This window comes from Neoarius graeffei, chromosome 15 (assembly GCF_027579695.1).
Source record: "Neoarius graeffei isolate fNeoGra1 chromosome 15, fNeoGra1.pri, whole genome shotgun sequence".
Classification (NCBI taxonomy): domain Eukaryota; kingdom Metazoa; phylum Chordata; class Actinopteri; order Siluriformes; family Ariidae; genus Neoarius; species Neoarius graeffei.
The window spans coordinates 40,387,426-40,414,224 of NC_083583.1; the positions used below are offsets into that span (position 1 = coordinate 40,387,426).

General features: G+C 42.4%; 1 protein-coding gene across 1 annotated transcript in view; it reads right to left on the reverse strand.

Moving 5' to 3' along the window:
• The window catches only part of fbn2b (fibrillin 2b), a 175,173-nt gene that overhangs the window by 36,502 nt on the left and 111,872 nt on the right, over window positions 1-26,799 (reverse strand). Inside the window, exons 25-47 of the mRNA XM_060941303.1 lie at window positions 26,025-26,150; window positions 25,613-25,741; window positions 25,373-25,498; window positions 23,394-23,519; window positions 23,112-23,234; window positions 22,901-23,026; window positions 22,691-22,816; window positions 22,401-22,523; window positions 22,108-22,230; window positions 19,060-19,185; window positions 18,862-18,984; window positions 14,731-14,853; window positions 14,048-14,209; window positions 12,212-12,280; window positions 11,915-12,040; window positions 9,342-9,467; window positions 9,094-9,243; window positions 8,417-8,488; window positions 8,194-8,319; window positions 7,921-8,046; window positions 6,045-6,170; window positions 5,733-5,849; window positions 3,576-3,704 (exon numbers count right to left, since the gene is read on the reverse strand). Coding sequence (XP_060797286.1) covers window positions 3,576-3,704; window positions 5,733-5,849; window positions 6,045-6,170; window positions 7,921-8,046; window positions 8,194-8,319; window positions 8,417-8,488; window positions 9,094-9,243; window positions 9,342-9,467; window positions 11,915-12,040; window positions 12,212-12,280; window positions 14,048-14,209; window positions 14,731-14,853; window positions 18,862-18,984; window positions 19,060-19,185; window positions 22,108-22,230; window positions 22,401-22,523; window positions 22,691-22,816; window positions 22,901-23,026; window positions 23,112-23,234; window positions 23,394-23,519; window positions 25,373-25,498; window positions 25,613-25,741; window positions 26,025-26,150 — 2,829 coding nt within the window. The remainder of the gene's footprint in view (window positions 1-3,575; window positions 3,705-5,732; window positions 5,850-6,044; window positions 6,171-7,920; window positions 8,047-8,193; window positions 8,320-8,416; window positions 8,489-9,093; window positions 9,244-9,341; window positions 9,468-11,914; window positions 12,041-12,211; window positions 12,281-14,047; window positions 14,210-14,730; window positions 14,854-18,861; window positions 18,985-19,059; window positions 19,186-22,107; window positions 22,231-22,400; window positions 22,524-22,690; window positions 22,817-22,900; window positions 23,027-23,111; window positions 23,235-23,393; window positions 23,520-25,372; window positions 25,499-25,612; window positions 25,742-26,024; window positions 26,151-26,799) is intronic.

Sequence of the window (26,799 nt, forward strand, 5' to 3'; positions counted from 1 at the left end):
GATTGGTTTAAGCTTCGTCACAGCCTTTTCTGGCTTCGACCAGTAGCAAACTGAGGCATTTCAGGGAGGCGGGTCAACCACGCGCTTTGGGAAACGGTTGGGCTTAATATCTTTGCCAGACCAATGCTCGCAGAGCTTTGAAGTCACGTTAGCCAGACTAGCATTATGTCAGAAAACAGAGTTGGAATTGTAGCTTCTTCAGTTTATATTACTGTGGCAACAAAATATCCACACTTTTATTCTCAAATAATCTTCTCAACTGGGGCGGCACGGTGGTGTAGTGGTTAGCGCTGTCGCCTCACAGCAAGAAGGTCCGGGTTCGAGCCCAGCGGCCGGCGAGGGCCTTTCTGTGCGGAGTTTGCATGTTCTCCCCGTGTCCGCGTGGGTTTCCTCCGGGTGCTCCGGTTTCCCCCACAGTCCAAAGACATGCAGGTTAGGTTAACTCATCTCATCTCATTATCTCTAGCCGCTTTATCCTTCTACAGGGTCGCAGGCAAGCTGGAGCCTATCCCAGCTGACTATGGGCGAAAGGCGGGGTACACCCTGGACAAGTCGCCAGGTCATCACAGGGCTGATACAATGACACAGACAACCATTCACACTCACATTCACACCTACAGTCAATTTAGAGTCACCAGTTAACCTAACCTGCATGTCTTTGGACTGTGGGGGAAACCGGAGCACCCGGAGGAAACCCACGCGGACACGGGGAGAACATGCAAACTCCGCACAGAAAGGCCCTCGCCGGCCACTGGGCTCGAACCCGGACCTTCTTGCTGTGAGGCGACAGCGCTAACCACTACACCACCGTGCCGCCCGGTTAGGTTAACTGGTGACTCTAAATTGACTGTAGGTGTGAATGTGAGTGTGAATGGTTGTCTGTGTCATTGTATCAGCCCTGTGATGACCTGGCGACTTGTCCAGGGTGTACCCCGCCTCTCACCCGTAGTGTAGTCAGCTGGGATAGGCTCCAGCTTCCCTGTGGAACAGGATAAAGCGGCTAGAGATGATGAGATGAGATCTTCTCAACTTTCCAAGCTTTTTCATATATGGATAAGTGCCTTTAATTCCCACACTTTAAACCGCTTTTAAATCCTGCACTTTTCCAGAACCTATACAAGGTCCCTGATTATCTTTCATGCCTTTCTCCAGCTTTGTAAAAGGTCAGGATTTTCAGGTTCAGCTCCTGTGATAGCGTCTTTCATCATTCGATTGATTCTTGAGTGCTCACACAAATTGTTTGAGATTGTAAACCTGCTGAATTTTTATGGCTTAATTTAACTAAGAACACACACGATTTGTCATCGCAATTTTTTCATCTGAAAGTATACTTTTTCGAATGACTATCCCATAAATGAACAATTTCACATCAAAGATGAATGTTCATGTGCAAAAAAGCGACGTTTCTTTTCTTGCAGCAGGTTTGAGTTTTTTATTATTTTGTTAGCAAAAGCAATGCATTCAACCAATCAGGGCACAGGTTCTGGAAACATCATCACACTGCTGCAAGCTTTGCAGGGTCTCTCGTTCATTTTGTGTCTCAAAACCCAACGTTGTTTTAAAGAGAACGGCTTTAAAGACAATGTCTGGAAAAAAAAACAGGAGAGGAACTCGGCAATGAAAACAGCGTGTACGGTCTGTGGTCTGGTGCCTACTTTGTGATGTGGTGAAGCTTGCCATCAGCAACTCCTGAACAAATCAGTGAAACTCCCTGCATTCTTGCCTACTTTTCAGAATAGGATGTACGTAAAATTTTCTCCCCTCCCTTCTTTTGTAAAAGAATAAACACCAGCTCATCATTACTTGTTGACTCCATCGTCATGCAACTGTTTTTGTGGAATGCTCGCATAATCGTTTTATGTTTAATGTGAAAATTAATGTTGCATCAAATTCATCTCATCTCATTATCTCTAGCCGCTTTATCCTTGTGGCAGCGGGGGCGTGGTCAAGCGCCGGTCTGTGACAGGAGGGCGGAGCCAGGGAAGGTGAGTGGCAGAATCACTACACCTGACGGTAATTAACCTGTGTTTGTGTGTCTTCCCAGTAACCGCGCCCTATTTAAGGAGGCAGAGGGAGAGCAGAGGAGATGCTCTTCCCCGGACGAGAACACAGTGTGTGTGTGTGTGTGTGTGTTTCTCTCCAGTGTTTATTGTTAAACTGAAAAGTGTGGCAATAAAGCCTTCTAGTCACCTTAATCTCTGTCCTGCCGTCCTCTGTGCTCCACCCACACCTAAGGGACATTCTACAATCCTGTTCTACAGGGTCACAGGCAAGCTGGAGCCTATCCCAGCTGACTATGGGCGAAAGGCGGGGTACACCCTGTGAGGACATCACAGGGCTGACACATATGCCGCTTTTCCACTACAAACGCAGCTGAGTCGGGCTGAGCCGTGCCGTGCTGAGTTGGGCTGAGTCGAGCTGAGCGGGGCTGTTGGAGTTGCATTTCGACTACAACCGCGCTGAACCGTGCTGGCTGGAAGTGGGTGGACACATTGGGTGGAGTTAGCGAAAGTGGGTGGACGTCACGTGATGTCGTTAGGCGGCGCAAACGGTGACATCAGTGATCTTTTAAGCGGTAGTCTCACGACCCGGATACTAAACAATAAACATGGAGGACATGGAGTCGTTAGTGTTGCTGGTCTTGGTGCTATGGCTTGTTGTCACCGACAACGCCAACAGATCTATACATCTATACGCAAGAGCGTATAGATGAGGCGAGGCGCATAAGGCTTCAGAAATTCTTGTAATTCATAATTCTCCTTCTTCCGGGTTTACGATGTTTACAGATCCCAGCGTGCTCGCGGGGCGTGTGAGGACACTCCTCCTCACCAATCAGTGCACAGGGGAGTGTCTCCTCATGCCCCTAGCCCCACTCGGCTCTGTTTGGCTCGCTTCAGCCCCGCTCCAAAACCGTGCGAGTTTTGGGTGCTGAGTAGGGCTGAAGCGAGCCGAGTCGTGCTGTTCTGAGGTAGTCGAAACGCAAGCCGTGTCGAGCTGAAGTGAGCTGAAGTGAGCTGAAAAAGGGTAGTGGAAAAGGGCCATTAGACACAGACAACCATTCACACTCACATTCACACCTACGGTCAATTTAGAGTCACCAGTTAACCTAACCTGCATGTCTTTGGACTGTGGGGGAAACCAGAGCACCCGGAGGAAACCCACGCGGACACGGGGAGAGCATGCAAACTCCGCACAGAAAGGCCCTCGCCGGCCACGGGGCTCAAACCCGGACCTTCTTGCTGTGAGGCGACAGTGCTAACCACTACACCACCGTGCTGCCTGCATCAAATTTGTCAACAATTTTTTTTGCACTTTTGCATCATTTATTCATGTCACGCGGTGTGTGTAAAGACCTTCGGGGAGACACTTTTAAATAAATTAACTAGTGCACAGTATAGGGGATGCAAGCTTTTTGCTATTAAAGATGGCTGCTGAATGAGACTGAGTTGGCTAGGCTGTATATTTCACAAAAAATGTTCCACCCTGAAACCATGGGGGATATAAACTTTTGCACAGAATGGTACAGTAAATGAGGCATTGTACATTGTGAAATAATGATAATGTTATTGACTTACCAACACAGTTCTTCGAGTCAGGGGTGAGCTCATAGCCTTCCAGACACAGACACTGGAAGGAGCCAAGACTGTTGATACAATGCCCAGATCTGCATACCTGACCAGCCAGAGTAGTGCACTCATCCACATCTGTAGAGACACACACAATACGCTTAGCGATACACAACTAACACTCAAAGACACAACAAGCTCTCCAAGACACACGACAAACTCTCAGAGACACAACAAACACTCAGAATTACACACCAAGCTCAGACACAGCAAACTCCTGGAGATGCACACACAAAAAAAATCACTCAGACACACAACAAACTTTCAAAGATACATAACAAACTCTCGGAACACACAACAAACTCTAATCAGAAATACAACAAAAATTTTCAGAATATATAACAAACACTCTGAGACATAATAAATGCTCAGAGAAACACAACAAACTGCCAGAGACACAGCACCGACAACAAACAAAAGAAACATATAATCACTGACATGGTGAAATTTTTAGTAACGAGATGCTTATTTAAGATTTGTGGAAGCAGTCTCCTGTGTCAGTGCCTTCTACATGACAAGTTGTGGGTTTTTTTTTGTCTTATTAACTATGTGAAAGAGAGAAAAAAAAAAGAGAGGCTGGTGAAGAAACAACTGTTTATAGCCGCTATAACACAAGTGAGAACAGGAACTACCTTGTTTAACATTAATTGTAGCTATAAAAGGATAAAAAGTATGATATGTGATTCATAAAAAAAAGTAAAAATTAAAGCGGCTAGAGATAATGAGATGAGATATTGCTTGCATATTGCTTGTTATATGAAGAATATAACATTTCAAGACTTGCTTTTAGTGGAAAATCAACAGTAATTCTGCTTCATCACACCACCTTGTTGTTTATTATTTTCCTACAGCAGCACCATGTGTTGTGTTTTATTCACTACATAATCATCCATAGCTTTGAAAATCAGTGTGTGTGTATAGAGTGATACCTTCCATCCTTTCAGACACTAGTCATCAGGCTTGTAATACTCAAGTCCAGGTCTCAGACTCGAGTCTGACTTGTGCTCTAATTTTAAGGACTCGTGACTCGACTTGAGCACTGATGACTTGGACACTAACTGCATTCGGACTCGTAAACTGGAGACGAGGACTCGGATTTTTTCTTTATTTTTTGTAACATGCCATAATAATTTGGCATAAGATATTTGTATCTACATAAATTTTTGTACTAATTTCGTGCAAGAGTGTCACACCTGCACGCCTTGGCGCGTGCATCAGATAGACTCTCGGGCACGCTATGAACAGCGCACGAGCCAAGTGGAATCCCGTGCGAGCGCTGTAAACAACTCGCACCTGCACAGGATTAAAGCACAATCAGCATGCCTATATAAAAACTGTGAAAACGCACTTACTTTGCGAAGTATTGAGTTGCGTTGCTGACACAGTACTGAGCCTTAGTTCCTTGTTTGGTTTCCTGAGCCCTGATTTCCTGTTTCTCGTCTTTGATTCTGCCAAGTCTACGATAGCCTGTTTGTGCCTCGCTCGACCTACTGCCTGTTTCACTGTTTTACAATTTTGCCTGCCGTCCTGGATTGTTTACCTGTCTTCACTTGTATTAACAAACACATCTTCTGCACTTACATCCATCTCCCAACCATCTCTGACAGAATACTTCACACTCCCTGACAAAGAGAACGCACATTCACCTGTTCATGCGTCATGTTCAGGAACAAACTAATGTTAATGGCACTGAAACAGCCACCATCAAATGGTGCAGTTGGAGTCTTGGACTTGACTCAGAATTTTTTTTAATGACTTGGACTTGACTCGGACTTGAACACTGGGGACTCGAGACTGGACTCGGACTCGAGGTTTAGTGACTCAACTACAACACTGGTAGTCATACTGTGAGAAATTCAAATAGCATGTGTATGTAGAATGTGCTAAGACTTTCCACCTCCCTAATAATGAAATGTGAGATTTTAAAACTTGTTCACTAATGGTTTATATTGTTTTTGGACTATAATGTATGGAACTGGATCATGCATATACAGGGATGTAGCTCTGATGCTGTATTGCATCACCTCTTGATGGTTATTAATAAAACAATTTTCTGATTGAACATGTATATACAAATGTTGTGTGTTACCCTTATAAGAGACTCACCCATGCAGTCATTATTGTGTGTGAGCTCAAAGCCTGGGAAGCAAAGACAGTTATAGGAGCCCACAGTATTCTTACACGTCCCGTTTCCACACGGCTGTCTCTCACACTCGTCAATGTCTGAAAAAGAGAGAGTGAATTAGAGGAAAAGAGAAGGTCAGGGAAAGATTAACATATACGTTCGGCCATTATTTCATTATCAATTTTGGTAATGAGTGTTTGGCAAAAACAGGACTGAAGAGCATTAGTCTAATCCAAAGTCACAGAAAGGAAGAGAGTGTTTGTTTTTTTTTGAAGACTTGGACACACACTCACCCATGCACATGGTGAGGTCAGCCGTGGCCTTAAAGCCGGGGTGGCACAGACAGCGGTAGCTGCCCTGTGTGTCAATGCATTCACCATGGCTGCATACATTGGGGATTTCCAGACATTCATTACGGTCTGCAGGAAAGAATGATGGCATAAACTTTCACAAACACATAACAAACTTTTGAAAAAATGTAACTGATGCACCAGCTTGTAACTGTGCTGCTAAACTACCTCCCTCACAATTACATACAACCCCGATTCCAAAAAAGTTGGGATGCTGTGTAAACTGTAAATAAAAACAGAATGCGATAATTTGCAAATCATGGAAACCCATTATTTCATTGAAAACAGTACAAAGACAGCATATCAAATGTTGAAACTGAGAAATTATTATTATTATTTTTAAAAAAATATATGCTCATTTTAAATTTGATGTCAGCAACACATTTCAAAAAAGTTGGAACAGGAGCAACAAAAGACTGAAAAAGTTGGGACAGGGGCATGTTTACCACTGTGTTGCATCACCTCTACTTTTAACAACACTCTGTGAACGTTTGGGAACTGAGGAGACCAATTGCTGTAGTTTTGAAAGAGAAATGTTGTCCCATTCTTGCCTGATGTACAATTTCAGCTGCTCAACAGTTCAGGGTCTCCTTTGTTGTATTTACCGCTTCATAACGCACCAAATGTTTTAAATGGGAGACAGGTCTGGATTGCAGGCAGGCCAGTTTAGCACCCGGACTCTTTTACTATGGAGCCATGCAGTTTTAATATGTGCAGAAAGCGGTTTGGCATTGTCTTGCTGAAAGAAGGAAGGCCTTCCATGAAAAATATTTCGTCTGGATGGCAGCATATTGCTCTGAAACGTGTATATATCATTCAGCATTAATGATGCCTTCCCAGATGTACAAGGTACCCATGTCATGTGCACTAATGCACCCTCATATCACAGATGCTGGCTTTTGAACTGTGCACTGGTAACAAGCTGGATGATCCCTCTCCTCTTTAGCCTGGAGGACGTGGGGTCCATGATTCCTAAAAAGAATTTCTACTTTTGAGTCGTCAGACCTTGGGACAATTTTCCACTTCACCTCAGTCCATTGTAAAAGAGCTCAGGCCCAGAGAAGGTGGCGGTGTTTCTGGATATTGTTTATATCTGGCTTTAACTTGCATTTGTGGATGCAGTAATGAACTGTTTTCACAGACGATGGTTTTCTGAAGTGTTCCTGAGCCCATACAGTGATTTCCACTACAGACACGTGTCTGCTTTTAATACAGTGTCGCCTAAAGCTCACAGGCATCCAATGTCAGTTTTCAGCCTTGTCTCTTGCATACAGAGATTTCTCCAGATTCTCTGAATCTTGTAATGATATTATGTACCAGAGATGATGTGATCCCCCAAATTCTTTGCAATTTTAAATTGAGGAACGTTATTCTTAAATTGTTGCACTGTTTGCCCACGCAGTCTTTCACAGAGTGGTGAACCCCTCCCCATCTTTACTTCTGAGAGACTCCGCCTCTCTGGGATGCTCTTTTTATACCCAATCATGTTACTGACCTGTTGCCAATTAACCTAATTAGTTTTTTTTTTAGCATTACACAACTTTTTCAGTCTTTTGTTGCCCCTGTCCCAACTTTTCTGAAATGTGTTACTGACATCAAACTCAAAATGAACATATATTTTTCAAAAAACAATAAAAATTTCTCAGTTTCAACATCTGATATGTTGTCTTAGTACTATTTTCAATGAAATATAGGGTTTCCATGATTTGCAAATTATTACATTGTGTATTTATTTACAGTTTACACAGTGTCCCAACTTTTTGGAATTGGGGTTGTAAAATCTTATACTCTATGTGGCTTTTGTAAGCAGAGGACTCACCCACGCATGCTCCACTGGGGGACAGCTTGAAGCCGGGAGAGCACTCGCAGCGGAAACTGCCGGGAATGTTGTTGCAGTTGGCGTTGCGTTGACACAGGTTGTCCCCGCTGTTACACTCATCAATATCTGAGAAAGAAATTGAGAAAAAAAGACAAACAGCAAGAGGTACAATCAGTCGTGAGAGATCTAAAAATGTTAACTGATAGAACACGCTATGCCTACTTACAGAATGCACTGGGAGATATGTGTGTGTGTGTGTGTGTGTGTGTGTACCTTCACAAACCAGCAGGATGTTATTGTAGCTGAAGCCCATCGGACACTCGCAGCGGAAGCTGCCAATCTGATTGATGCACGCTCCATGGGCACAGATCCCAGGAATCTCCCTGCACTCGTCAATATCTGGATCATGACACACATTTCAGTTTACACATCATGTGACGACTAACATGACTTTATCAATTCTTGTTACAGAACTCTACTACAGTATGTGTCTTACCGATGGGTTTTCCAGTGTGGATATCGATGATAAAACCTGGAGCTGGGTTCCCACACAGGAGCTCGTACTCAGCTATACAAAGCAGCAACACAAAAATTAGTGTATAAAAGACTGCAAATGAAATTAGAGACAATCAGAGTATTTATTATTGCCTTCCAAACCGTCCTTTGGTTGGCAGCTGTTTTGGGGAACGTTTGAGCACTGTCATAAAATCATAACATTCAACAAGAGGTTTCGTATTTCAGCCAAATATGAGGTCAGCATTGCATGGATCTATGTTACCATGATTCTGTTCCCCAGAGCATGAAACATTCCACAAACATGCCAAAGCAAACCACAGCTTTGACCAAATACGTCTATAAACGTAAGTAGCTAACTTAATAACCCAACACCACAGATTAAGCACCCATTTTGTGTCCTCAAATTTTTCTATGAATATTCATCGTTTAAAAAGGCTTATAATAACTTAACACAAATAATTCTTAAAGCCCCATGAGTTGATTCATTATTGTTCTAAGACATAACACTCCTGGGTGTTTATGGGTGACCCGATTTTGTGAAACAGCTGTGCTTGATGTCTTTTGAGGGCATAAAATCATTTTTCTCAAGTCAAGAATGATGCACAAGTGACGAGACAGCTGTTTATTCTAGAGAGTGAGGACAATATGGACACTCACAGGTGGCTGGAATCGGACACGGCTCACACGGCTTGTTCCAGGCTTTTCCCACATTGTAGGCACAGCAGCACATCTTCTTTGTCATGTTGAAGGACAGCTCGTTCTCACACGTGTCATTAAAGTTATGGTAACACACACTTTTCCTCATGTCTGTAAAAGGCCAGAGAACATTACGCAAGTGGTGAAATGACAAGACATACTTCACGTACATGTTAAGATTCCTATTTTCTGGAAAACAAGCGCTTTACCCATGCAGTTGTTGCCTCCGTTGACCTGCATGTACTCAGGAGGGCAGACGCATGTGTAGTTGCCCAGTGTGTTGTAACACGTCCCTGGGCCGCAGATCCCAATGTGAGTTGAGCACTCGTCAATGTCTGGAACAGCAGAATTGCAATAAAAGAATATTTTTATATCGGGTTATTTTTATTTTAAATTACTGATAATTTCATCTTTTGTAAAAGAGTATATATTTTTTCCTCTGGATCTGCAATGATGATTCTTTGTATCTCTTCTCATGAGAAAAATCCAGTCCAACACGCATCCTGTTTTTTTGACAAACCTAATGGTGGACTGATTATTTTCGTCCTGTCTGAGCTGACATCTCTATTTTATAAGCAGATGTTTCCTCTTGATTTTCCGTAGGCTGCTATAGATTTGACAGCTGTTAAAGAGAAAATCTTTTACTCATGCTGTCTACTTTTACTCACTCTTGCTAGGAAGAGAAAAAAAGTTAATCAAAATGAGAAGAATCCTACAGCTGACCTTTCCACCTGGTAGAAGAATAACGTAGGATACATACGCTACAGTTTCCAGTTTCGATCGCAATGGACTTGACCATGTTGTCTGGCAGCTACACTGACACGTTCAGGAGCGCAGCATTTTTAATCATTTTCTAATTATCATTACCATTATATTTTAGGCCTATTTATTTTTATTTTTCAGTCAAAATTTTAGGTTGAAACACTTTTTCTATTTCAAGATAAAAAAAAAGTGCCATTTTTGAGCAAATTTTCAGTGGCATCCCTAATAAATATAGTTAGCTTATGTTAACTAGAGCAGCCTTTCTCAACCGGGGTGCCGCGGCACCCTGGGGTGCCGTCTGGCTTCGTTAGGGGTGCCGTCAAAAAATTATGCATTCTAACACTAAAATGAATTAAAATTCCAAAAAACGATAGTTACACTAACGCAGATCATCGCCGCCTCATGCATCATCAAAATTTGTCTCACGGCCCCCTTTCCCATGTCACAACGTCACTGCCAGGGTCAGCGTATGGTCAGCGTGACTGCGTATATTTTATATGGGGGTACCTTGAGAATTTGCAGACTTCTGAAGGGTGCCGTGACTGAAAAAAGGTTGAGAAGCGCTGAACTAGAGTATAGACATGTTTAATGTTTAGCTAAGTCAGACATGCATTGATCATATACAGTATGCAGTGGTACACTGCAAATTCTTTTCAATGCTCATTCCAAGCCTTTTTATACCTAATGTCATTCTCAGAGAAACTGTCATTAATGAACTCAAATCTTTCTTCGTTTATCATGACAGAAAGCAAACCAGTGAATTTTAATTGATAAAATCACAGACACAACCTTCAGTCATTCCAGATTCAGGTCTGACAGGATAACTACAGCCAGGATAAAGTCTTCCTTTAATAAAAATGCATGATCCAAAAATATGATCATATCACCATGTGTGAGTCAATCATCAGGTTTGTAGGAAAAGTGCTTTATCCCATAGGTTGTTACTTCATATTTTATTATAGAGGTCATTAAAAGAATATATTAAAAGGATCAAAGTGAGTCAAGTCAAAGTCCCTCTCACACCAGAATCAGTCTCCTGTCCCAGTACGAACCAGTTCTTTAAGGCGTGTGGGTGTGGCACCAATCTCCGTTTCAACAGCCCTCAACCTCTCACCTACACTACCGTTCAAAAGTTTGGGGTCACTTTGAAATGTCCTTATTTTTGAAAGAAAAGCACTGTTCTTTTCAATGAAGATCACTTTAAACTAATCAGAAATCCACTCTATACATTGCTAATGTGGTAAATGACTATTCTAGCTGCAAATGTCTGGTTTTTGGTGCAATATCTCCATAGGTGTATAGAGGCCCATTTCCAGCAACTCTCACTCCAGTGTTTTAATGGTACAATGTGTTTGCTCATTGCCTCAGAAGGCTAATGGATGATTAGAAAACCCTTGTACAATCATGTTAGCACAGCTGAAAACAGTTGAGCTCTTTAGAGAAGCTATAAAACTGACCTTCCTTTGAGCAGATTGAGTTTCTGGAGCATCACATTTGTGGGGTCGATTAAATGCTCAAAATGGCCAGAAAAATGTCTTGACTATATTTTCTATTCATTTTACAACTTATGGTGGTAAATAAAAGTGTGACTTTTCATGGAAAACACAAAATTGTCTGGGTGACCCCAAACTTTTGAACAGTAGTGTATACAGCTAGGGGCTGGTCCTCTGGTAACCACAAGAGTTTGACTCCCCACTCATATCTGTATTGCGGCGTGCCTTACCAGATAGTAGTAGGTACCATTTTTATGATGGTCTTTGGTATGACCCGACCACGAGTAGAACTCACGATCTCCCAGTCAAGAGGCAGACATGCTAACCACTAGGCCAACTCGCAGTATATTAAAAGGATATCATTCCAAAAAAGATTTTGACTGCAAAGTCGCAATGTAAATTCTAAGTCATTTTCTAAGCTTATAAATTTGTAATGTAAGTATGAGGAATATTAAAATTTGAGATGATTTCTCCTTTAAACATGAACTTAAATTAGGAGTGAGGCGAATTTCTTATCGCGCCATCACCTTCACAGATGCGCGTCTCCTCATTGAGGAAGTATCCAGCAGGACATTCACACTGGAAACTGCCAAATGTGTTGACACAGTTGCCCCCCTGACACAGACCAGGCAGTTCCTGGCATTCGTCTATGTCTGTTCAGAAGAAGAGAAAGAGGAACTGTTAATGCGAGCATCAGAGTGGAGACAGTAAGGCCATTAGCAGTCAACAGTCACAGCTGCAGCAAGGATACTGCAGATGTACACACAAATTGATATAGCAAGGACACTCAGAACACACACACACACACACACGCACAGACTTACCCTCCAGAATGACTGTGATCGGGTTGGGTCTGAAGCCTTCTCCTCCGGGACACAAAGTTTTGTATTCAGCTACATAGAGAGAGCTTGTTAAAATTTCTTCATGATTTCACATCAAACAACAACAACAACAACACACACACACCTAAACTAGCCTTTCATACACCTGCCTTATATGACTTTCTAATCCAATTTTCAGACTTTCTAATCTAATTTACATTTTAATGTATGAAAAGTGCTGTATAAATAAAGTTTTTTTATTATTATTATTATTATTAACTTTAATACGATCTTTAATAAAATTTCTACAATTTGTAATAACTTTATAGATGGTTTTCACATGACGTCACAGAGTCGGGGATTCCCTAGTGGCGGCCATCTTGCGGGTCAAGCTTACCGTACGGGTCACTGAGCACACATTGTAACGCGCGAGTACAAAGTCTTCAAAAGAACCCAAGCAAGCTATTTAAAGCTAGCAATGGTGCACACCTGTTGTATTCACGGCTGTCGTAATAGGTCAGATGATGACGTCAAGCGGAGCTTTTATGGAATTCCCACTGTACGGGAGCACGAAGGCGAGCAAACAAAGAAACTCAGCATACAAAGGAGAAATCTATGGCTTGCGAGAATCAACCGCAAGGATTATCAGCCTTCCAAACACAGCAAAGTCTGCTCCGATCATTTTATAAGTGGCAAGTTGTTTAAATAAACAATCAATTGTGTTTAAGTTTGTTTTTGGAAACCAAAACATCGTGTAAACAATCTCTGGAGAATGCCTAACTGGAACCGCTGAGTGTACGTTTACATTGTAATGTACACTTAATATCGCTCATTTGTGACGTTTCTATTTGACACTTGTCACTTCACTCACGCAAGGGTCATTTTTGAAAAACATTTTAGGTCTATTCTGTATGCAGGGATGCAAAAAGTGTGCCTTTTGGTGGATGCCGCCTTTTTCACGGCTGAATCGCGCAGATCTGATTTTTTTTTTGGGGGGGCGTTGGAGTATCTGATTATAATTTCAAAGTAAATTCTGTATTAAAATTACTAAATAAGCAAATCCGTTACAGTCCATGAAACAGGAAGTATAAGGATGAGAAAAAAACAGTGGATCGGAAAGCTGCGCACATTTGCGCAGCTTCGCGCAAATGTGCGCAGCTTTCCGATGCAAAGTAATATTGCACAGTATTCATAATAGTCTTAAATCAACTCGATATTATACACACACATATTTATATGCAGTGTTGAGAGCTCTAAAATTCCAATGTTTACATACCTTGGCTGTAATTAGGACACGACTGTCACTTGTTTTTATATGGTGGACTTCGCGGACCCAGCCACAGACAAAATAATTGTATGACTCCAGCGACTTGTATGCTTTGAGGTCATCAAGTGTGTAGGCACTTTTACTATTCACGAAATAGTTCACAATATCAGGGTACGATATGGATGGCAGCCCTGCATAGTCACTTGAAAATGCATCTTTGTCTACTTCGTAGGGGTCAATTCCCCCAATCAAGGCCAGTTTGGCTGCATACCATTGTCGTGAGATGTCGTCCAATGTGTCCATATACTTCCGTTTGCTTGATTTTGCCGACATTGATCTTTATTTTAGAAAACTGACTATATAACTTTATAAATTCGTCCGAGATAACATAGCCGGTAATGGCGATGGTCCTTTGTTTGCCCCACAATATGGCGGCTGGAGGGCGTTCCCCGGAATGCCGTGACGTCAGTGAAAACTATTTATTTATTTATATGTTTATTTATTTATTGGTATAATTTTTAGTAGCAGTTGTTGTTGGTGAGTTGTGTTCATGAGCAACTGAAAGGACGTACTGGAGTTGATCGGGGGACAGAGTTCACATGGATTCCCCCAAGCTCCGCCCAGAGAGCAGCAACAGGAGGCTCGAGACACGCCCACTCCTATCTCAGTGTGGCATGAAATGCCTCCGTCACCCCGATCCAGTGTGTGCAGGAAACAGTTACCCACCCGAGTGTCTAAAGAAAGACAGACAGACAGCGAAAGACACATGCACACACATTCAACCCACAAATAACTCAAATACAGTAGGACACTGCAAATTCTTTTCAGTGGCTCATTGCATGCCTTTTTATAAATAATGTCCTTCTCTAATGTCACGAATGCCAATAAAATCTGTAGATGCACATAATTGTCTCATGCTGTTGGCTGACGCTGCACTTCTGCACACTAAATGGAAATGATAATGATAATGTCTTTGATAAAGAACCATGTTCTCGAAGCATATTGTCATTTCTTTGTTACATTTTTTGTAAATAAATTACGACAAATCCAAATGACTCTCTCAATCTAATTGACTATGCACGGGTTGTTCTTGGTGTTTTGTAGATTTACTACAATACTGAAAACAGTCTAAATTCCACTTGCACAATGATACGGGTAAAGTAACTGACTTATGGCTTGCTGATGTGAAGGCAGGGTGAGATTTTACTTGCTGCTGTTCCCCTCAGTGATGTCACTGACTGACTGACACACTCACCCACGCAGCCCACTCCTGTGGGGTTGAGCTCAAAGTCTGGAGGGCAGTTACACATGTAGCTTCCTGGTATGTTCACACACAGGCCATTAATGCAGTTCACCGGGTCAGCACACTCATTCACGTCTGAGAGCGCGAGAGAGAGAGAGAGAGAGAGAGAGAGACGAGTTATCTGATGTGGAATATGTATTTCACTTGAGCTTTTCACCACGTGTTATGTCTACAGATCATGCGTAGGGGAGAGCGGAGAGGCTTAGGACAAGTTTTCAGCTTTTGTAGATTGTGTGCAATTCTTTGCAGTCAGCGTCACGTTCATATTACATTAGAGTGTATTTACTACACCCTCTTACCACAACATTAGTTTCTCAGCTTGTCACATACTGGCCTTCAGGCTTCACTTTTCTGTCATTATTTTTTGTGGTGAGACATGAGACATTCAGGGGAGACATGGAACAAACATAAAATACCTAGGCCTACATGTTTAATTTTTATTTATTATTAAATCTTGTAACATATGAACTGTATGAACACACAATGCTGGTACAACGATAGAAAAATGTGAGCTTACCCAAAACCTGACTAGACAAAACAGTTCCATTCTCCAGAAGGAATGAAATGAGCTTAATCCTCATGCAGGGACACGCCCACATTTTTAACAAACAATTTTAAGCAATTTTAGAGTTGTAAACCACAAGAAAAAAACCTGCAACATGAACTGTCCCAACTCTCCCCAACTGGCCTTTTGAAAAAATCCTTAAATGTTTTTTCCCCAGAATTTAAGTTTAACCCCTTGGCTGCCACCCATAATTAATTGTAATGTGCCAGGCATATAGGACAAAATTGGGATATTTTGATAATCTTTCTCTAACTTGCTCAGAACTATATTTTTAATATTTGTATCGGGAAATCACAAAAAAAACCCACTGTTGTAGAGTAAAAATAACTTTAGTAATCAAAAACCCCAAAACAACAGGTCTTGTCAATGAGAACCTGTCCATAAACATGAATTACTAGTACTTGAAATCACAATGTATACCAAGGGTCCACACATTCCAAGTAACTGGGTACCATTTTTATGATGGTCTTTAGTACAACCCGACCGTGAACAGAACTCACAATCTCGCAATCGTGAGGCAGACATGCTAATCACTAGGCCAATTCACAGTAATGTGCCACTGTGAAGTAAAAGTAACGTGCCATGTAAGGTACATAAAAGGAAGCGTTTATGACGAGTAGCGTACGTCATAAGGCACAGCGGTAAAAGATTTCATGACATACACTACCGTTCAAAAGTTTGGGGTCACTTTGAAATGTCCTTATTTTTGAAAGAAAAGCACTGTTCTTTTCAATGAAGATCACTTTAAACTAATCAGAAATCCACTCTATACATTGCTAATGTGGTAAATGACTATTCTAGCTGCAAATGCCTGGTTTTTGGTGCAACATCTCCATAGGTGTATAGAGGCCTATTTCCAGCAACTCTCACTCCAGTGTTCTAATGGTACAATGTGTTTGCTCATTGCCTCAGAAGGCTAATGGATGATTAGAAAACCCTTGTACAATCATGTTAGCACAGCTGAAAACAGTTGAGCTCTTTAGAGAAGCTATAAAACTGACCTTCCTTTGAGCAGATTGAGTTTCTGGAGCATCACATTTGTGGGGTCGATTAAATGCTCAAAATGGCCAGAAAAATGTCTTGACTATATTTTCTATTCATTTTACAACTTATGGTGGTAAATAAAAGTGTGACTTTTCATGGAAAACACAAAATTGTCTGGGTGAACCCAAACTTTTGAACGGTAGTGTACGTGACTCATCCAAGGGCATTGAAGGGGTTAATATCACATCACATCACATTATCTCTAGCCGCTTTATCCTGTTCTACAGGGTCGCAGGCAAGCTGGAGCCTATCCCAGCTGACTACGGGCGAAAGGCGGGGTACACCCTGGACAAGTCGCCAGGTCATCACAGGGCTGACACATAGACACAGACAACCATTCACACTCACATTCACACCTACGGTCAATTTAGAGTCACCAGTTAACCTAACCTGCATGTCTTTGGACTGTGGGGGAAACCGGAGCACCCGGAGGAAACCCACGCGGACACGGGGAGAACATGCAAACTCCGCACAGAAAGGCCCTCGCCGGCCCCGGGGCTCGAACCCAGGACCTTCTTGCTGTGAGGCGACAGCGCTAACCACTACACCACCGTGCCGCCCAAGGGGTTAATAAATAACAATATATGGTAACTAATCGCTACATAACTTTAATTCCTAACAAATCCCCAATTCACCAGCGTACATTACACCACAGAATGGAGGTGGAGACGAAGTAGACAATACAAGTTTTGGTTGAGAAAAATATTTAACTGCAAAAACCTTACTGCAGTCTTGTCAGTAAACCTGCTGTTGACACTCAAAACTACAAACATGGACATTCAAGACTACGATCCCCAAGACTCACAGTGCCCTCTGTCTCCCGAAGATTAACTACAGCTGACACTCATTTCCTCAGTTAGCCCCCTCTCCTACTTAAACCACACTCACACTCCACTCCAACGCGAAGTATTGTTCTGTATTCACCCACCAAGCCTTGCATTTTTCTATCTGCCTCTCAATTTTCTGACCTTTGCTAGCCTTCCTTCGTTTACACGCTTTGTCTCGTCTTCTCTACATTGTTTGCTGATCGACCGACTCTCGCTTGTTCCCTGACCTCGCTTCTTGTCTATCGTTTTGGCTTCGTCGACAGTCTGCTTCCCCACTCTCCTCTGCATTTACATCCGTAAGTGCCTACGCTCTGACAAGTCTCCAGCTTTGAGGCGCCAAAGGAAATAGGTTACTCTAAGGGGTAACATCTAACTTCTGATGTAATCTAAAACCTGATTGGTTGAAATTAATTTATGGGAATACAAACTGTCCCAAGTCTCCCCTCTCCCAAGTCTCCCCTACATAAGTGTGTGTGTGTTTCTAAAAAAAAAAACATACAGCACAATTGTAATACAAATAAATAGAAATTCTCAACATATGGAATGTTGATTTAATGGATGTTTTATTGAGATGATAATACCTTTTACAGTGTTCTTGAAATTTCAGAGTTCAGTCAAAATGGCTTAAAATGAAAGTTATTGAAAACCTTTTTAGCAATTCGGTTGGAACAAACACAAGCTGGTTAACCAAAAAGCCAATCAAAGAAAGGAAAATGTTAATCAAAGCGCTTCATCGATATTGGTGTTGTCATCACTGTAACTGTTCTGGTCGTGTCTCATTGTTGCCTCTCATATAACGCAATTTTTTGATAATTATTTTTTTGATAATTTGGTTTTTGAAAATGCTGAGTTTGTCAGCAAAATAGTTTCTAGTCCATCGAAAAATACTGACTCTTGGGTTGGAACTAAAAATGAATTGAGACTCACTGGTGCCAGCCTTCATTATAGCTTCATTATAGCTCTGCATCAATTTACTGTACCTTCTGATTGGTCATTCTGATTCTGTCAAAATAACCAAAAAGCTGGATGCCTTCCACCAGAGAAACCTAAGGAAGATCTTAAAGGTGAGGTGGCAAGAGCACGTAACAAATGAAAAAAATCCTCAGAAGGGCTAAATCAAGACCGCTCATTGACATTATTACAGCCAAGAGGATGCAGCTGGCAGGACACATCCTCCGCCTACCCAGACATAGACACTCCAAAACAGCCATGACCTGGGTTCCTCCAGGCGGCAGAAGAAAGAGAGGAAGGCCAAAAAAAACACCTGGCGAAGGACATTCCTGGAAGATCTAAAAAGGGCAAACATCGCCTGGGAGGAAGCGGAGACAGTAGCAGCCGATAAACGGACATGGAAGCTTGCTGCCCGATGTGCCTCGAAAGGCACAGGAGGAACTAAGGTCTAAGGTAAGGTCTGATTGGTGCTGAAACTTATATGGTAAAGCATCATTTATATTTTGTAGCCTACAGTATATGTACGATATACTGGACTACAACAGTATGAGGTCCTGTTTTATAGGCAGCACAACTCCTTTTATTTTACTAATGTGATTTAGATGATTGATAAACTTATGTACTTTAAACATATAGAATTTAAGGGCTGTGTATTGCACTCCGTACAGTGTGTAAATCTACAGTACTCCCTCTCACCTGTGCAGTTGCCTCCACTGCGGTCCAGTTCGTATCCATCGTCACACACACAGCGGAACATCCCAGGTAGATTCTGGCATGTTCCGAACACACAGATGTTCTGGAAGTTGCATTCATCTATGTCTGTAAATTGTATAAAAAAATAGTGAGTGTGTGTGCTATACATCCATATAAATGTGTGTGTGTGTGTGTGTGTACCCTGGCAGGTCCTGCTGTCCTCAGTAGGAGTGAAACCCATCTCACACTCGCAGCGGTAGCCTCCAGGAGTGTTCAGACACTGGCCGTTCTCACACAGGTTCACATTATCTGCACACTCATCTGTGTCTGAGAGACAAAAGCAGAGTGGGCGACCTTTTACACATCTCTGTGTGCATCTTCATTCTACATGACTGAATCAACAAGGATGGACCTTCAGTTATACTGAATCAACCAATCACATGCTTGAGAAGGAAGGAGTCTCCAGTGTCAGCGCTTTTGTAAAGGTCAGTAAGGTTTCTGCCACAGGCAAGTCATCAGGAGAGAAAAGTTTGCAATTTGCAGTTTACAATAACAAGCTGTGTTTTTTGTCTCATTAACTTAAAAAAAAAAACCCCGAGGCTGGTGAAGGAACGACTGTTCATCAATGCTCTAATGTAAGTGAAAGCAGGAAGTTGAACAGTATTTTGTACTAACTGTTAGCAAAACACTGTAACGTAAGAGGAATAAAACCCGTCGGGATGTGCTGCTATTGGAAAATGATCAACTCTGGGGTGGTAACAGTAACTCAGCTTTGCATCAGGTCATGTCATTGATTTATTTTCCTATAACAGCACACCCATAAGTGTTTGATTCCTTAATTACTAAATGCTAGCTAACAAACGTAGCTGCTGGATTTACTTGCAAAATAAATATGGAAAAAAAAAAGAATATGCGCATCAATATCCTCACATTTCATATCTCTGTAAATATATTTACTGTATCTCAACATGCACCAAACATAAAGCCATTATAATTAAGTGTTAATTAGGTCAAAATATGTGTTACTGTAAATACTTGGCTAGCTATGTAACATCACATAGCCTCTGCTAGAGAGGTTAACATTAATGTTTACTAAACTAAAGAGGTAACTTGTGCCGCTTTTCCACTACAAACGCGGCTGAGCCGTGCCGTGCTGAGTCGTGCTGAGTCGAGCTGAGCGGGGCTGTTGGAGTTGCATTTCGACTACAACCGCGCTGAACCGTGCTGGCTGGAAGTGGGTGGACACATTGGGTGGAGTTAGCGAAAGTGGGTGGACGTCACGTGATGTCGTTAAGCAGCGCAAACAGTGACATCAGTGACAGTGGCGGAACAAGTCAGAGCCGGGCCGGGGGCGGGGCAAATGACCGGGCCCTTTATTAAAGCTTATCATAACATCATTTTAGGCTACAAAATGTCCGCAACTGCGGTGTTTACCAATTTCAACACTACCGGGTGCAACTATGTTATTTAGTACATCAAATCCTTCAAACGAACATGTAACTCAGAAACAAAAAACATTAGGATACTGTACATGGCTCATAATAAAACATCAATAGCCTATACTGCGCACATTATTTGAAGGGCATACGAATGAGCGCTCAGAGGTTGCAACGGTGACAGGAAGAGTCAGAAATAAAAGGAGGGCGGTGCAAACCTCACTGAATGCACTGTGTTTACCAATTTCAACACTACGGGGTGCAACTATGTTATTTTGTACATTAAGTCCTTCAAACGAACATGTAACTCAGAAACAAAAAAACAGGTGACATACTGTACATGGCTCATAATAAAACATCAATAGCCTACTGCGCGCATTATTTGAAGGGCATATGACGAGCCTTGCGCTCCGCGAACTCGTCCACGATGCTCTGTATGTCACTGATTCAGTGAGCTTTTAAGCGGTAGTCTCACGACCCGAATAGTAAACAATAAACATGGAGGACATGGAGTCGTTAGTGTTGCTGGTCTTGGTGCTGTGGCTTGTTGTCACCGACAATGCGGACAGATACTGGCAAGAGCGTATAGATGAGGCGAGGCGCATAAGGCTTCAGAAATTCTCGTAATTCGTAATTATTCTTCTTCCGGGTTTGCGGTGTTTACAGATCCCAGCGCGCTCGCGGGGCGTGTGTGGGCATGTGAGGACACGCCTCCTCACCAATCAGTGCACAGGGGAGTGTCTGCTCACGCCCCCAACCTCACTCGGCACGGCTTGGCTCGCTTCAGCCCCACTCCAAAACGGTGCGAGTTTTAGGGGCTAAGCAGGGCTGAAACGAGCTGAGTCGTGCTGGTTTTTGGTAGTCGAAACGCGAGCCGTGTCGGGCTGAAGTGAGCTGAAGCGAGCTGAAGTGAGCTGAAAAAGGGTAGTGGAAAAGGGCCATTGGTAATGTTAGTGCGACAGTGTGTTTAGATTCATGGAGCTAAATTATGTGTATTTAATGTCAGGATTTTGTGATAAGCCGCAGATGTGAAATGGTGGTCAGGTCACGTGTTCAAGCTTGCAACTGGCAGATACCCCTTTTCCACCAAATCAGTTCCAGGGCTGGTTCGGGGCCGGTGCCGGTGCTGGTTCACAACTCGTTCAATTTGCGAGCCAGCTGAGAACCAGCTTGCTTTTCCATAGCTCGCGGTGCTAAGGGAAGACACGTCATTACGTCGCTGTATACGTCAGTTACGGCACTACGTTTGCATAAACCTTGGCAGGAATATCGAAGCAAAAACAACACGAAAGAAGCAGCAGCAAAAACAACAATAATAATAATGGCTGACTTCGCATTTGTACAGCTGCTGCTTCTCGTCGCTTAAAAATGGCGATCTTTCGTGGTCTTGTTATTGTTGTTGGTCTTAACAACTCCGCCCCCCCACTGACGTAAGCGGTTCTTTCCTCTGGCCCAGCAGAGAGTTGGTGCTAGCCTGGAACCAGTTTTTCTGGCCCCAGAGCCAGTTCTTTGTCAGTGGAAACAGAAAACCCGGTTCCAAACTAAGCACTGGCCCCGAACCAGCCCTGGAACTGATTTGGTGGAAAAGGGGCAAGACTGGATTTAACTTGAGTGCTGCCTGCAATCCATTCAACAATATCAGGCTATAAAGTATAAAGTTCTTTCTCCTTCTGTGAAAGTTTAGTTTCCTAAACAGAATTTTCTGAAGTCCATTAACCATCGCCCATGAGCACATAATGGTTAATGGAAGCAATTAGAAACAGTAAGAAAGTAGTGGCTTTTCAGCAGAGGTGGTGATTGATGTTTCCTGTACCGGAGCAGGAGAAGCCGTCTCCATTGAAACCCTCCTTGCAGGCGCAGCGGTACGAGCCAGGAGTGTTGACACAGTCAGCGTTGGGGTTGCAGCTGTGGTCCTCTGTGGAGCATTCGTCCAAATCTACACACACGGACATATACACGCCACAGGGTTAGCGCTCATGGAGAAACTAGAGACAAAAGGGAGCTCGTAGCTACTGCAGCTCTAAAATGTAAATAGAAAGTGTTTTAATTGATGAGTGTGTGTAAGGTCTATGCTTTATCACCGTGTTCTTTTGCACAGTCCCTCACCTACACATTTAATTCCGTCTCCCACCCAGCCGTCCCTGCAGCGGCATTTAAAGCTCCCAGGGACGTTGACGCAGGCGGCGTGCATGTCACAGTTATGAGCACCAATCTCACACTCGTTGACATCTAGATTACAACAAAGACAAATAATGCAGTGAAAACGGTGAAAGTGGATTTTTAAAAAATGAGATGTTTCGTTTAAGTGGATGAAAAAAAGACATAAATGTACAATGTTAGACACAAAGACATGCACATACTGTAACATGGAGACAGAAAATTACACACACACATACCTGTACAGCCAGTAGATCCTTTCTTTACAAAATATCCCAGCTGGCAGTGACAGATGAAAGAGCCCTTAGTGTTCTCGCATTCGCCGTGCAGACAGATGTTGGGGTTCAATTCACACTCGTTGACATCTTGAGAATCAAACACGCATGAGTATTAGACAATCAGGCAAAAATACAGCATCGTGTGTGTATGGATATGTATTGCTTTCTTACCCACGCAGGAGCGCATGTCCATGGAGGACATAAAGCCGTCGAAACAGAGGCAGCGGTACTCTCCGGGGATGTTGGTGCACTGACCACCATCACAGATATCTGGAGTGTCCTCACACTCATCAATGTCTGAACAAATAAATAAACAGGTCAGGACACTGTGTGTGTGTGTGTGTGTGTGTGTGTGTGTGTGCACGTCTGTGTGTTTGATTACCAGCACAGGTCCTGAGGTCAGGCATCAGGGCGTATCCCTCACTGCAGCTGCACTCGTAGCTGCCCTTTGAGTTTGTGCAGTGTGTATCACAACCTCCGTTCATGATTGTGCACTCATCGATATCTACCAAAACACAAAAATCAACAACACACTCAGTGTCTAAAACATTCAAATGAGGATTTGCTGCTTTTAAATATGTAAATATGTACTGTATTCCAGACCTAGGGTGCTTGTTTTTGTTTGTGTGTGTGTGGTGTAGGAGTGTGAATGGTAGTCACTCACCCACACAGCCCTGCCGGTCTGGAGTGGCCTGGTAGCCTGTGTTACATGAGCACTGGTAGGCGCCCACCATGTTCACACACTTGCCGTTCCTGCAGAGGTTGTCACTCAACTCGCACTCGTTCACATCTGGAGGGTTAAAAGAGAAGAGACTCAGAAGTGTTGGAGAAAAAAGGAGCATGAGTGTCTCTTTCACACTGCATTGCGAATGGAAATGATATAAGATGTGCAACACTTGTTTCAGAGACATTGCACAACATTTGCGTAACTATAACCAGATAAAAAGTATGACGTATCTTTAATAAGAAATATATACAATACCAGTCAAAAGTTTGGACACACCTACTCATTCATAGGTTTGTCTGTATTTTGACTATTTTCTACATTGTAGAACAATACTTAAGACATCAAAACTATGAAATAACACATGGAACACATACAGAATTATGTGATAAAAAAATAAGAGTGCTCTGAGAGTACAATATCCCCCGTTGGCAACTGTGCCATAACTCTGGTAAAATGCGACTGGATTGAACGAAATTGCAATATACGTATTACCGACATATAACAAAGAATCCTGCCAAGTTTCGTGAAATTCCTTCAAAAATTGTGAGAGGAGTTGATTTCAGAAGGTGAGTACCCTTCCTGAGATGGACGGACGGACATCGCCACGACATGATCCCCCTTCGGGCCTTTTGGCCAGTGGGGGATAAAAATCTTTTTGCCAAATTACATGAAATTCCTCCAAAAATTGTGAGGGAAGTTGATTTCAGAAAGCAAGCACACCTTGATGAAATTGCCAAAGGACAAGTTTGTTAATCATCAAAAGCATAACTCTGGTAAAATTTGCCCAAATTAAACGAAATTTCAATGTGTGTATAACTGTCATATAACCAAGCCTTTTGCCAAGTTTGGTGAAATTCCTCCACAAACTGTGAGAGGAGCTGATTTGAGAAGAACGTACAACCTCATGAAATTGTCCAAGTGTCAAGAGTCAAAACTCTGGTCAAATGTTCACAAACGAAATTAAATCGCAGTATGCGTATTACTGTCATACAACAAGGCCTTTTGCCAAGCTTCGAGAAATTCGTCCAAAAATTGCGAGAGGAGTTCATTTCAGAAGGAAAACACACTCATGAAATTGTCAAAGTATAATTTTGTTAATCAAGGGCTGTAACTCCGGTAAAATGTGACCCAGTTTAACGCAATTACAATATGCGTACTACCGACATATAACAAAGCCTTTTGCCAAGTTTGGTGAAATTCCTCCACAGACTGTGAGAGGAGTTGATTTCAGAAGGTGAGCACCCTTTTCTAGGACGGACGGACGAAAATCGCCATGACATATTCCACCTTCGGGCCTTTCGGCCAGCGGGGGATAAAATGTGTTAAAAAACAAAAAGTGTTTCATGTTTTAGATTCTTCAAAGTAGCCAGCGTTTACCTTGATGACGCTTTACACACTATTGGCATTCTCTTAACCAGCTTCATGAGGTAGTCACCTGGAATGCTTTGCAATTAACAGGTGCCTCATCAAAAGTTAATTAGTGCAACTCCTTGCCTTCTTCATGTGTTTCAGATCAAACATTAAATAGTAAATAATAAACATACAGTAAACAGCCCTATTCCACAACTGTAGTAATCCAGATTATGTCAAGAACCGCTCAACTAAGTAAAGAGAAACGACATCCATCATTACTTTAAGACATGAAGTGGCTTTTAATTCATAAAAATCAAGGAAAACCATTGAATTAGAAGGTGTGTCAAAAGTTTTGACTGGTACTGTGTATATATATTTGTTACATGGGAAGAAAACACTTTAGGATGTGAAAAGTAATCAACTTTGGGGTGATAACAGTACCTCTACTTCATATCAGGTCGCTGCTGATTATTTTCCTATAACTGCACATCTCCAAGGGTTTTATAGGATTATTCCTTATGAGGAGAATGAACTTTGTGTGGTGACATTTCGACTGTTTCTACCTTCACACGCAGAGCCCTCAGGGCTGAGCTGGTGACCTCGTGGGCATTCGCACTCATAGCTGCCCTCAGTGTTCAGGCATGTACCTCCACGACACAGCAGGGGATCCCGCTCACATTCATCAATGTCTGAGAGAGAGAGAGAGAGAGAGAGAAAGAGAGAGAGATTAGTGGATGACAGATGTTATACATGTTCAGACAAACCTGCATATACAGGGTAAATAGCACGTGTGCATCTCTCACCCATGCAGTTCTTCATCATCATAAAGCCGCTCTCGTAGCCCTCAAAGCACTCGCACTCGAAGCTGCCCGGCGTGTTCACACACGTACCCTGACCACACAGGTCCGGAGAGATAGCACACTCATCGATGTCTAAGAAAGAATGCGAGAAATTTAAAAAGATGTACAGAGAAGATGGATAAGCAGAAATAAATCTATTTAGAAATATCTTGCCAGAGACTGTGTGTACGCTTGTGTGTGTGAGCATGTTTTTATAGTATCTTGGTGAGGACCAAAGGATAGGAATATCTGCCCATTTTGACTTTGTGCATACATTTGGCAGATCCCCATGAGGAAAACTGCTTTTTTTGCAAAAAAAAAAAAGAACCTTTTATTCTAAAAAACTAAATGTGTGTGTGTATGTGTTTGTCTCCACCTGTGCAGTTCCTTTGTTCCATGGTCGGTGCAAAACCATTGCTACAGCGACACCTGAAGCTGCCGATTGTGTTCCGGCACGTTCCGTGTGTACAGAGGCCCTTAAACACTTTACATTCATTCACATCTACAGAGAGCAGAGAGAGAGAGAGAGAGAGAGAGAGAGAGAGAGACAGAAAGCAGAGTTACACCGTATTACACTGACAACCAGCCTGATTTTGCTTGTTGTTACAATAATATTAAAATTATTAATTACAAATTATAATCATTAAAGGTAGACTGCCTTTCAGATTTTTCAAGTTTAGGTCATAAAAAGAATTTTCCCTGACACCCAATTATTTTTGTTTAGTGGACTGAAAGCTACTGAATTTGAATCACAGACTTCCAATTTTATTTGATTTTTAAAAATGGAACAGTTAATGAATTTAGGGCCATGTGGCCCTAAATTCTCTGCTATTTTTCCCTGCTTCATCGTGACGTAATTCAAGATACTACGTCATGCATCATGTGGTGGGCTTTCCCTGTTCGCGCAAGGCATTGTGGGATACAAATCTGAAACAGGAGAGGAAAATGGAGGGTGTGAGTGTGCGAATGAAATGAGAAAGACCAACAACAGTAATGGAAAGCGAGAAGAAAAGACGTTATGTTGCGAAGGGAAGGAAACGCAGGACCAAACTAATAAATATCGGCAGTCAGCGAGCACCTCGGTGTGATCAGCTGTTCACTTAGCGGCAGAATGATGGAACTGTCAGTGCACGGTCAAGGTAAACCTGTAG